Raw genomic sequence first — 13184 nt, forward strand, 5'->3', positions numbered from 1 at the left:
TTTAAACACATAATATTATCATAATTGTTTAGATTTTATTTTCAAACCCCACTTTTTAGAGTTTTGATTTTTTTTTATATTCCAATTTGATATTTGATTTATCACACTTTTTTTGTTCCTAAAAAAATCTTAACATTTATTATTTTCATTCGCAATCATGATTATAATTTATGCAAGAAAAAATTGTGTCGGAGTTTGGATGATGCAAAAATTAAAAATCAGAGAAGCTAAAATCAAGGAGGCTGATATGTCTCTCTCCCTATGAAGATATATCTAGCGATGATGTAATACGAGATCTATGTAGTTTCCGACTTTCCGTAATGATTCTAAAGGGCAATTCTCGTAATTAGTCAAAAAACAAGGGTTACATTACATAAGCATTTCGCATTTTCCTCATGGTCATTGTCCATATAAACCACTTTCATATAAAACCCACATTTCTCTCTTTCTCTTATTCTGTGTACTCTCCCGGATCCTCCGCCAGGAACTCTTGTTTTGCTGCGCTCCTGCTTCCGCTTCGGATCCATCCCGAAAACCTCACACAGAATTATTCACTTTCTGTGTTCGGTTCAACTCTTTTGGATTTTGCTAGATCCGAAGCGCCAACCATTTCCAAGGTATCGCACTCACTCGCTCGTTGCTGCGTTCGTGATCGATCGCATTTTCATTTTCAATTATCCGATCCGTGTTGTTCTGGTTATTTCACTCACTTGTTTTCGAAATCTGGCGTTTTTGTTTCTGGATCTGAGTGTTTTCGATGCAGAATTCATTGAATCTATTGTTGCATGATAAATGACATGATGTCACGTTACTGAAACTTCTGATTTTCCCGTTTAATTGCTTTGAAGGTTGCTGAAAATCGTTTTGGTTGTGTCTGATGTCGTTTTGTATTTATCGCAGATCGTTGAAGAATGGCATCAGCGGCGAGTGGGGCCACCGGATGGTACAGGGGAAGAGTGAAGGCGGTTCCTTCCGGGGACTGTTTGGTCATTGTGGCGATCTCCAGCACCAAACCTGGTCCTTTGCCTGAGAAGACCATTACTCTATCTTCTTTAATTGCACCTAGACTGGTATTTTTAGTTATTTGACTTTTTTTCATTGGATTAATTAATCAATTAAATAATTTAAAGCTTTGTGTTAATTGCTTTAGTGTTTTTTTTTTTTTTTTTTGCGAATTGTGGTAGGCGCGTAGAGGTGGTGTGGACGAGCCGTTTGCATGGGAAAGCAGAGAGTTTCTGAGGAAGCTCTGCATAGGGAAGGTGCGTTGAAAATTGAAATAGAGTTCATTGATTGATTCAGTTGCTACTACTACTACCACTACTTTGATCTGATCGAGTGTGGTGGTTTTGTCTTGTTTTGGTGAAAGCGTGCAATGTGTCTCTGATGTGATGGTTTTGTTGGGATTTTATTTTTTTTTGGAACAGGAAGTGACCTTCAGAGTGGACTACAACGTGCCGTCCATAAGTCGGGACTTTGGAACCGTTTTTCTCGGGGACAAGAATGTTGCCATGCTGGTTGTTTCTCAAGGATGGGTTAAGGTAGAAAGCCGTGTTCTTTGTGTCTGGATGTTCCACGTTTGAATGTTTCACTTAACCCGGTGATGAATTGCGTTGTTGATTGCTTTTTTGTGCAATGCAGGTCAGGGAACAGGGGCAGCAGAAAGGAGAAGCGAGTCCGTACCTGGCAGAATTGTTACGGTTGGAAGAACAGGCTAAACAAGAAGGCCTTGGCCGGTGGAGCAAGGTTTGTTTGTTTTTTCCTCTTTTGATTAAAAGTTTTTTTTGTTGGCAAAAATCGTAATTAAGGTGTGTTTTTTGCCACAAAAATTGATAATTAGATGTGAATTCGTTGCTGTCCTGGCAACTTGGTGTACTTGGAAACCAAAGTGCATTGTGTTCGGCATCTTTGCTGATGTAAAGCAAGTGTTTACTACTGCCATTGTCTTGAAGTTGTACATATTGCATGTAAATTTACTTGTGTTAGTGGTAAGGAGCACTTGCATGATCATGTTCTAAACCCGCATTTGATTATGGAATGAGCTTATGCTTTGTTATGCAATCTATTCTATAGATATCGTCTTTCACTGTCAGTTAAATTAACAGGATAGGATGCTGCTAGAACTGGATGAAAATTGGAGATGTGTAGTGATGGTCCCTGGTTAATTTATTGAAATCCCTCATCTGCGTACAATTTATGGTTTTGTGGTGATTTCAGGTTCCCGGTGCTGCTGAGGCATCAATCAGAAATTTACCACCTTCTGCCCTTGGTGACCCTAGTAACTTTGATGCTATGACTTTTTTAAATGCAAACAAGGGATTGCCCATGGAGGCAGTTGTTGAGCAGGTTCGTGATGGCAGTACACTCCGAATCTATTTGCTCCCGGAGTTTCAGTTTGTTCAAGTTTTTGTTGCTGGAATTCAGGTATGTGTCAAATGCTGTTGCTATTGCTATTTGCTACCGTCTTTATTCACACATGCAGCTAATTGTTTTACCTTTACCCCAGGCTCCACAAATGGGAAGGAGAGCTGCACCTGAAAGTGTTGTTGAACCAGAGTTGGTATCTGATGACACCAATGGAGATGTTCCTGGGGAACCTCAAGCCCCACTTACATCTGCACAAAGACTTGCAGTTTCAACATCTGCTGAAACTGCAGCTGATCCTTTTGCACATGATGCTAAATTTTTCACTGAGATGCGTGTATTGAATCGAGATGTAAGTAATGTGTTTCTATAAGTTATATGATTTTGCATTTCTGAAAATTTTCTAATCCAAATGGTATGTAGGTTCGACTTGTCCTGGAAGGTGTCGATAAGTTCAGCAATTTAATTGGGTCGGTGTATTATCCTGATGGTGAATCAGCAAAGGACCTAGCATTGGAGCTTGTAGAAAACGTATGTGATTCATTTGTGTGGGGTGATATTATCATGATTTATTTGCTCTAAATCAATTAATGTTTCATCGTGGACCTGAGTTTACTTCCATGATTTTGTACCGTAGTATTACTACATTGGTTTATTTGAGACTGAAACAAGCTTTTATCCTCTTATATTTGTACTCAAATAATTTCTTGTTGAAGTGTGTGTGTGCGTGCATGCATGCGTGTGCATGTGTGTACTATATAGTCTCTACTTATTTGTGATTCTTTTGTTCTCTTTTGATTTAAGAGTTGTACATAAATAATGTATGAATGTTTTACCGTTCCTTTGTTTTATTATTATCTTGGTTTTAATGCAATATCATTTCTAGGTTATATCTATTTCATGACATTTAGTTGGAGTCTGATTTCATTAGTTTCTCCCCTCTTGGATTTGGTTTTTGAATTGTGCTAAAGTGATCTTAATAGTCTTGTAGAGGGAGATTTAGAATGTTTTCCCACATCTTTCAATTATGAAATATTAATCATATACTGAGTATGTTTCCCTCTTCAAAATTGCAATCAAATAGGGTTATGCAAAATACGTTGAATGGAGTGCAAATATGATGGAAGAAGAGGCAAAGCGAAAGCTGAAGACTGCGGAGCTGCAGGCTAAGAAAGACAGGTTAAGGATGTGGACAAACTATGTACCACCGCCTTCAAATTCAAAGGCAATTCATAACCAGAATTTTTCTGGCAAGGTAAATATTGCTCAATCATTTATTTATGCCAAACAGTCAGTCTTCATTCATATAAACATATCACATTTTAACTTGAGTTTTACAGGTGGTTGAGGTTGTGAGTGGAGATTGTATTGTTGTTGCTGATGATTCCATTCCATATGGTAGTCCTCTAGCTGAGAGGCGAGTTAACCTTTCAAGTATTAGGTGTCCAAAAATGGGCAATCCCCGTCGAGACGAAAAACCAGCTCCCTATGCCCGTGAAGCAAAGGAGTTCTTGAGAACACGCCTCATTGGTCGTCAAGTATGAAAATATCTTATGATACCTTCTTTTAATAACATTTTTGAATTCAGTTGTAATTGATTACTCCTATCTTTTCAGGTTAATGTTCAAATGGAATATTCTAGAAAGGTTTCTCCCACAGATGGATCTGTAGTTCCATCAGCAGCTTCTGATTCCCGAGTAATGGATTTTGGATCAGTCTTCCTATTGTCCGGTGCAAAGGTTGACAATGATGATGCCCCATCATCTGCTCCACCTGCTGGAAGTCAGCAAAATGGGGTGAATGTTGCTGAGTTAATAGTTGGCCGTGGCTTTGGAACTGTCATTAGACATCGTGACTTTGAAGAGAGATCTAACTATTATGATGCTCTTCTTGCTGCTGAATCACGTGCAATTTCTGGAAGGAAAGGCACCCACTCTGCCAAGGATCCTCCAGTGATGCATATAACTGATTTGACCACGGTAAAAAAATAGTTACATGAACTTTTGTTTCTACACCAAAGCTTATAAATAACTCAAACATGTAACTCCTTTGACTCATATTAGGCATCGGCTAAGAAAGCCAGAGACTTCTTGCCTTTCCTGCACCGAAGTAGAAGAGTTCCTGCTGTTGTGGAATATGTGCTCAGTGGTCATCGTTTTAAGTTGTTAATTCCAAAAGAAACTTGCAGCATTGCTTTCTCTTTTTCTGGAGTCAGGTGTCCTGGTCGTGCTGAACCATATTCTGACGAAGCAATTGCTCTGATGAGGAGAAAGATAATGCAAAGAGATGTTGAGGTAAATCAATTCCTTTCTGAACTTTAGATTCCTGTATGCCCGCTTATTTTATTGTTAAATATTTTTTATTTTTTGCAGATAGAGGTTGAAACCGTTGATCGAACTGGAACATTCTTGGGATCCTTATGGGAGTCGAGGACCAACGTGGCAATTACACTGCTCGAAGCTGGTCTGGCAAAACTCCAAACATCCTTTGGCAGTGATAGAATTCCTGATTTTCATCTTCTGGATCAAGCTGAACAATCTGCTAAAAGGCAAAAGCTGAAAGTAAGAATGGGTCCTGATCATGTTTACATTACCACTATTTGTTCCCTGTTAACTATTCTAAAGTAAATTGTTTTGCAGATCTGGGAGAATTTTGTTGAAGGAGAGGAAGTATCTAATGGTGCAGCAGTTGAGAACAAACAGCAAGAAGTACTTAAGGTACTCAAGAATCAGGACACTTTTTACTAATTACCATTTTCATGTTTAAAAATGATGAATGGCTTATCCCGTTGTTATACATTGGTAGGTAATTGTTACGGAAGTCTTGGGTGGTGGTAAATTCTATGTTCAGACAGTTGGAGATCAAAAGATTGCATCCATTCAGCAACAGCTTGCTTCTTTGAACCTAAAGGATGCTCCTGTGCTTGGTGCTTTCAATCCTAAGAAGGGTGATATAGTCCTTTGTTATTTTCATGCTGACAAATCTTGGTACCGGGCAATGGTAAGTTCCTACACAAGATTCCCCCCCATACTGATCTAAGCATTGCTATTCTGTAGCTGAATAAATGTGGTCATTAAACAGGGGTTGGTGAAAATTATTTTCATGATTGGGTGATGAAACCCATTTGTTCCGTTCCACATTTTTCTGTTTTCTGGTAGATCCTTTAGCTGCTTCCTCCCACTCCTGCTCCCCACTTTGTTATTGATTTGTTATCTAGGTTTCTTGTCAAGCATTTAAGTCGATTTTCCGTCAATATGGTGTAAATTTATATTTTCCTGTAAAAATATTTTTTGCACTATTAAAGCAAGCTGCTAGAGTTTATAAACAATGGTTTCACCTTGGTACACCAGATTTTTCTTGTTCACAATCTCCCATACATTTTTTTTCCTGTTATAATATATTATTGAAAAATGAGGTAACCTAATATTTCATCATATGGCCAACACTACTTGTTCAATACCACTTTTTGCAATGTCGTGTAATTTTACAAAGTTGATGAGCTGCTAAATAGTCAGTAAATACTTGTTGTATCACCTTGTCTATTTCCACTCAATTTCTGTTTTCCTTATGAAATGGTGTCGGGTGCCATATTTTTTTATCTTCTCTATATTGATTATACATAATTGAATTGTGTGTAGGTTGTCAACACACCCCGAGGACCAGTTGAATCCCCCAACGACTTGTTCGAAGTATTCTACGTCGATTATGGAAATCAAGAAGTAGTACCCTACAGTCAACTACGGCCTGTTGATCCATCTGTGTCTGCGGCACCTGGTCTTGCTCAACTGTGTAGCCTTGCATACATCAAGATTCCAAACTTGGAAGAGGATTTTGGCCAAGAAGCAGCTGAATATTTGAGTGAACTCACTTTAAACAGTGGAAAAGAGTTCAGGGCCAAGGTTGAGGAGAAAGATACTTCGGGAGGAAAAGTGAAAGGGCAGGGAACTGGGGCAATCCTTGCTGTAACTCTTGTTGCTGTGGATGCTGAAATCAGCGTTAATGCTGCCATGCTACAGGTTATATTACTGTTCACTCTTGCTTGAAGTGTTTGTCATGTCCTTTGGTTTGATTCTCCATGGTCATACAGAAACAATACCCCACAAATATGCCTTTTCTTATTATTGTTTTTTTGTGGAATTTCCAGGAAGGGCTTGCTAGGACAGAAAAAAGAAACAGGTGGGACAGAAAAGACAGACAGACAGCTCTCGATAATTTGGAGAATTTCCAGGATGAAGCAAAGACCAGCAGGCGTGGAATGTGGCAGTATGGAGATATTCAGTCAGACGACGAGGACACTGCTCCTCCTCCTAGAAAGACCGGTGGTGGCCGTAAATAAGTGTAACAGGAGGTAAATTATAAAATAGACATCTTGAGAGAACATGACTGAAGTTAATAGGCTTGAACAATTTTTATTTTTTTTTGAGCTAGAGAGAAAAAAGAAAATGCCGTGCGGATTCCTTTGTAAGTTTTGTTTTATTTTTTTTGTTTATATTTTGTCTTTAGGTTGGTGGAACAATTGTTTTCTATAGATGTCTTAATAAGGTACATGCGGCAAGGTTCTCTGTTACCATGAGGACAACAAAGATGTTTTGTTGTCGTTTAATATTTCTTGCTTGTTTGTCTTTTGGTCTTTTAAGAAATTGTCTTCCTTTTTTTTCTAGGTTTAGTTTCGGCTTAGGGGAATTTTTACCGTAATAAAGTTAAGTATAATTGTTTTTAATATATTTTTTTAATGTTTAACATAATTAGAATGGGTATTACGTTGGAATGTGTATTACTGTAGGAGGAATTGATTATTAGTGTTACCTAAAAGGTCGTTGATTAAAGAAACTAGGTCAAATAACTTAGAGCTAACACATATCCCATATCAAACTTAGATATGCTACCTGTCCCCACCATATTTGTGTCTCCATTCATCTCCTGATAACCCTAGTAGATGCACGTTGAGAACAACTTCGTAATAGACCACATCTCTCTGTAGATTGATGCTCTTTGTCGTGATCATAAACTGATAGCTTGGTCGTCTGCAATTTCGTAGGTGGATTTTTGCTCTGTATACTTGACCGCCTGTGTCTAACTTTCTCCTTGCAGTGTTAGTGGTTTGCCTAATCTGCATGTTAATACAGTTGCGGGACAGTTTTATTATATCTTGTTTAGATCATTGGTCTCTTGCTTGTCGAAGCAATTCTTTTGTCCTATACAAATACCTATCCTCAACATCTGTATTTCTATTTTATTTTGACGAACAACTGAACACATTAAATAAACACTTACACCTTATAGAAACAGAAATAAAGAATGCGAATGCAAAACTGTCGAAGCACGTTGCTGTTGGCCATTTGCGGTGTTTAACGGAAGCTCCAGCCTTTAGCTTGTTGTAGGTCACTGCTCCATTCACGGCAGCTTCAGCTTGGCGCCAGTTGGTCTCCGACAGAGACTCATGGTAATGGTTTGGCGAGTGATGGTGGTATGGTGGTGTCGAGTGAAAGAGGAACGGAACAGGGGAAGACTAAACATTATTCTTTCGAGTAATACGAGGGAGCCAAGGCCTAAAAGTAGGTAGAAAAATGCATAGATAACCAATGGGGAGTAGCATCGTACCTGGCATCATGCATGAATAATCCCGCAGTGGTTTCCCAAACATAGAGACTCCAACTAGGATTCTACCAGATTGTCAGAATAACGATTACTTATCGGCTATCCATCCATGTTGAACTTTCACTTGCCTTTAACTAATTTCAGGTTCTTTATCTTTCTTTTTGGTCAGCATGATTTCCTTATGTTCCACGCAAGATGAAGCCCTGTGAAGCACCCCAAGGATTAGCACTAGGAACAAAACCAGCCTCCCTTGTTCGAGGGAAGTAGGCTCCAGCCTTTTTTAAAATTGTAATTGCTTCAGCTTCAGAACAGCAGCGTAGTAATTACCTTGATACACTGCCGTAGATTGAAATCATTCAAGACAATCACAGAAACTACGCAGCTTTCAGCTGGATGTGAATCTACTATTCCGAAACTTGCGCTCTATTTAGCAACTCGCCTTTGTGTAACATCCATCCCTACCTTTAAATATTTTCTTTTTCGGTACAGCAGCAAACAGGAAGAAAAGTCCAAGAACGGAAATCTTGATCATATCTTGCTCCCAAAGATGCCAATCTGTCAAGAAAATTGCCTCCCGAGATATGTAAATATCAGTAACAACCCAATTATATAATATAATGTCTATATACATACTCTTAGAATGTGAGTTTGTATCTAATTTAATTTTATGAAATTGACTTGTAAGGTGAGAGATATTTCCATTTATATATACTATTTTGGTCTTGTTGTTATTCAATATAAGATCTCTAATACACCACCTTCAAGTCGAGAGCTAGACATTTCACACATGAAATTTGCATGACTAGACTATGGGTGATTTAATAGCTACTGAGTAGGTGTCCAATAGGTCCAACAACACTCTCGTTAGGATAAACTTTGATATTATTTTAGAATGTGTGTTTGGACAAGTTTTTCACTTATATACTTTATCTTGTTCATATCTTTAGTTGATGTGAGATCTTTAACACAACCTCACTAATTATGAGATAAAATAACCACTTCAAAACTATTTATTTCACTTATTATAAGTTTGAAACCAAGCAATTAGTATCGTTGAAGCCCTTTCTCCAATGCTAAAAGTTCAGCTAATAAAGCATACTAGCTATGTTCTAAACCAAATTGAACCGGTCGGTCGGAACAGAAAACCAATCAACCAATTAGTTGATCAGTTTGAATAAACCCCAAAACTGACTTGAAGAAAAGCCAGCCAAAGAATGAAAAGGGGGGAAATCGGCAAAAAAAACTTATTTATTGTGGGTCAACGAAAAATGCTTAATACATTTTCATTGTTTCTTATATAAATGAAAGTCAACTAAAATATTTATCATTTTTTTATTCTAAATGTAAACTTGCTATTATTAATGAATATTGATATATATTATTGAAACTCCGATTTATGTTTGATTTAGACTTTTGTATGCGCTTAAAATGTTAAGAAACTATAGATTTTGTAATTAATTATGTTTGATTTATATTCTATCTCGGTTTAATCCTAGTTCAACCACGATTGAAGGTGTCTTGACTAGTTTAATGACTAGTCTGATTTTAAAATATTGTATATCAGGTCTAAAATGACAGAAAAAACAGAAATCCACTCACCATATGATCCTCTTATACTACCTCAAGTTCCCACGTTATTCACATTATGAAGATAAGCTCCATCCATGTTAATCTTCATATAATTATCAGTTAGGGGGTTCCCAGTGATTCTGAACTTGACAAGTGTGAAAAAAAGATAAATCAGAACACTTTGAATTCAATGGTTGTAGTATAGATCATTCTCCAAACATATGTTAAATGTCAAGAGTCTGCAAAAACACTACATTTTTTTCCCTTCCATGCCCATCACAAAGTTGAGAGAATCATGGGAGAATCCTTATGCGAGAGAATATACCTTAACCGAGATAGAACATAATCCGTATGGTAGAACTGAAGATGGGAGATGTTCATATGCATCCAGAGTTCCTTGAAACGATGACAATCTCAAAAGGAGCATGCAAAATATCCTCAACAGTGGATGAACATCTGTGGCGAGTGAAATTTGTTATTTATTTTATGTTTAAAGGCATCTTTACCTTTAAATAAAAAAATAAAATTAACAATGCTCATTTTAACAATAATAATCAATTTTATATGTTTGTGCATCTAGAAATATAGGAGATGTGAATAAAGAGTAAAGGAAAAAAAATGCTTAGAAGAGTACATAAGAAATTCTAAGATGGAGGCAATGGAGAGAGATTTAAACATGTCTCTCAATTAAAATATGAATAAATCGACCAGATTACAAATAATATAGATCTATAAACAACTTCAAGAATGCAAAAACAAAACATAGCAAATTTGGTAAAATAAATGGAAAGTATCATATTTCAAATACATTGTTGATAAGTAACAATGCACCAAACAAGCTTTTAAGACATAGATCTAGATCAAAACAAAGGAGCTTCAGATTCTATTGTCAGAGTCAAAGTCATGCAACATTCAAATTTCCTCAAGTATAAGAAATTTATAAAAAGATCAACAATAAAAATGCACAAAAAAGTCATTGTTCAAATTTTATCAAACCCAAGAAATTGATAAAAAAAATCAACAACAGAAATTCATGAAACAAGCCTTTAAGACACAAATCTGGATCAAAACATAAAGCAAAAAAACACTTCAGATTCTATTGTAAGGGTCGAAGTCATACAACATACAAATTTTCTCAAGTTATACAAAAATCAACAATAAAATGCATGAAAAAAGTCTTTGAGACAGAGATTTACATCAAAATTCAAAACATAAAGCAAAAGAAGTTTCAAATTTTGCTATCAAAGTCGTAGTCGCATTAGAAAATCTCACAAAAAGGGTTGCAGTTGTAGATGAAAAAGTTGTGGTCAATGGCGACACCAAAGCTCCTAGAGTACTAGTTGAAGGAGGTGAAGGAATGGGAAGCGGCGAGTTGGGTGATATAGGATGTCTCGGAATCTAGGGTTTTTGGGGTTTGAGACATTAGGAAATAAATCTAGGGTTTTTGGATTTTTGAGATTTAAATCAAAATCCAAAACATAAAGCGAAATAAGTTTCAAATTTGCTATCAGGGTCGTAGTCGCATTAGAAAATCTCACAAAAAGGGTTGTGGTTGTAGATGCAAAAGTTGTGGTCAATGGCAACACCAAAGCTCCTAGAGTACTAGTTGAAGGAGGTGAAGGAATGGGGAGCGGCGATTTGGGTGATATAGGATGTCTCCTTGGAATTTAGGGTTTTGGGGGTTTGAGACATTAGTAAATAAATTTTACTAAGAAGGGCGATGAGAAAGAAGGGTGGGGTAGAGAAAAACGAAAAAAAATCTTAGTTAATGATTTAAAATTCAAAATAGGCTAAAATATATACTTTTGGTTGTTTATGTTAATTTAAAGATTCATTTTTTGCCTTTTATTCAAACAAAATCATTTTAGTCCTTTAGCTTTTAAATTTGAGCCATCTTGGTCACTCTATCAACTTGAAAGTAATGTCAGTAGTATTTTACATTTTGAGGTGGTTATAAAAGAAACTTTGCAATTGTTTAAAACCACTTATAAGTTAAAGAATAAAAATGACTCAAATTTAAAAGTTAAAAGACAAAAATGGTTCAAATATAAAAGTTAAAGGGCCATGAACTAAACTAATAATTTACGTAAAGTTTTTCCTATTATGATGAATAAAAATCTCCTCCATAATATCTTTATTTACTTTTTAAATTTTTTTTTGTGCTCATGACATTGATTTGAAGTATTCATCAGCTTTATCAATTACTAATATAAGTTGGGGAACCTGATTGACCACCTTATGGGGTCTCTCTTCCCAATCACATTTTTTTTTTATTCACAAGACTCAAACATGATATTCTGCTTAAAGAAACCAAACAGAGTTTCACTCAAATCAATAACTTGTTGGTTATTTATTTTATAATATATTTAATAAAAGAATTTTTTTAAAAAAATGTATAACAACAACAACAACAATAATAATAATGGACAACTATGCTCATATGTACTGCAATTATTTATTTTATAATTTGAATACTGATATATTTTATGTGAAACTATATGTGATATATGAAGTTTTTTTTGGATAAATAGTCATTTTGGGAAGAAAATGAAGATTAAATTATATTTTATCCTTAAATAAAACGAAATTTGAGATTTGACAAATTAGTCCAATTAAAATTTACTGGCATTTTCATTTTAGTCTAATGAAAACTTAATGATATTTTGGTCCAATAAAAACTTACTGACATTTTGGTCCAATTTATTAATAGTCATGTTGACAATCATTTTTGTCTCTTTATGTCATATAAACTCTTTCATTAACCGTAATAGACAAAAGTTAATGGATTGATGAATTTGTTACACTTTTTTCACTTTCAATGACTAAAATTTGAATTTTCATCTCCTAGAGACAAAATTATTAATGTTTTACACATTTAGAAAAAAAATGATTTTTTTTTTTAAGAGAACCAACTCATAGGCTTTCATTAAAAATACTAGAGGAAATATAATGCGGAATACAAGTGATATATGAAGCTTCTTTAAAAAAAAAAAGTGATATACGAAGCTATAAGTAAACGTTCTTCTCTCACACAGTGCTGTTTTGTTTTTTGGGTGGGTATAGGGACAGGTTGCTGACATAGGATGATACATAGTAGGTGATAGTTGGTATGGGTATGTTTTATGGTGGAATTTTTTGTTTGGCACTAATGGTTTCTATTGCCCCTGGGTATGACTTAAGTAGTTATAACTAGGGTATTCTTGCAACAAGCTACATGATGTTGCGGGATGGGATGGGCCAATTCCCAATGACATTGGGTACTTCTGGTACCGAAATATATTTGTCCTCATATATATATATATATATAGTTTTTGCCGAGCAAAAAAAAAAGTATAACGTTCTAAAATGAATTTACCTTTAGAGTAAATAAATTTGTATATACTTTTAATTTGAGAGTAATTGCATCGATGATCCTTTGAAGTTTTTACTTATTACACTGGATGTTACTTCGTTCCCTAACATACAACAAATACCTTAATTTATTGCCTCGTATATCACTCGGCATCCCTTCCCTTCACTATTTTTTAGTGAAGGAGTTTGATGGAATAATCTTATTTTTTTTAATGTGTTTTTAATTGCTCATTTGCTCAGAATAATTAATAATGTCACACAAATTAATAAGGAATTAAAAGCACTATTAGAAAAAAAAAATTAAA

At 35.6% G+C, this 13184-nt stretch overlaps 1 protein-coding gene across 1 annotated transcript; it reads left to right on the forward strand.

The window, feature by feature from the left end:
• Positions 1-406: 406 nt before the first annotated feature.
• On the forward strand, positions 407-6994 carry LOC114415982 (ribonuclease TUDOR 1-like). Its single transcript, XM_028380851.1, has 17 exons — positions 407-617; positions 901-1070; positions 1185-1259; positions 1425-1538; positions 1639-1743; positions 2215-2421; positions 2504-2713; positions 2785-2892; positions 3446-3616; positions 3702-3899; positions 3978-4340; positions 4425-4655; positions 4734-4922; positions 5001-5078; positions 5167-5361; positions 6000-6377; positions 6506-6994. Exons 2-17 carry the CDS (start codon positions 912-914, stop codon positions 6695-6697), a joined length of 2973 nt encoding a protein of 990 aa, XP_028236652.1. The 5' UTR covers positions 407-617; positions 901-911; the 3' UTR covers positions 6698-6994.
• The last annotated feature ends 6190 nt before the right edge of the window (positions 6995-13184 follow it).

This window comes from Glycine soja, chromosome 6, assembly GCF_004193775.1.
Source record: "Glycine soja cultivar W05 chromosome 6, ASM419377v2, whole genome shotgun sequence".
NCBI classification, from domain to species: Eukaryota; Viridiplantae; Streptophyta; class Magnoliopsida; order Fabales; family Fabaceae; genus Glycine; species Glycine soja.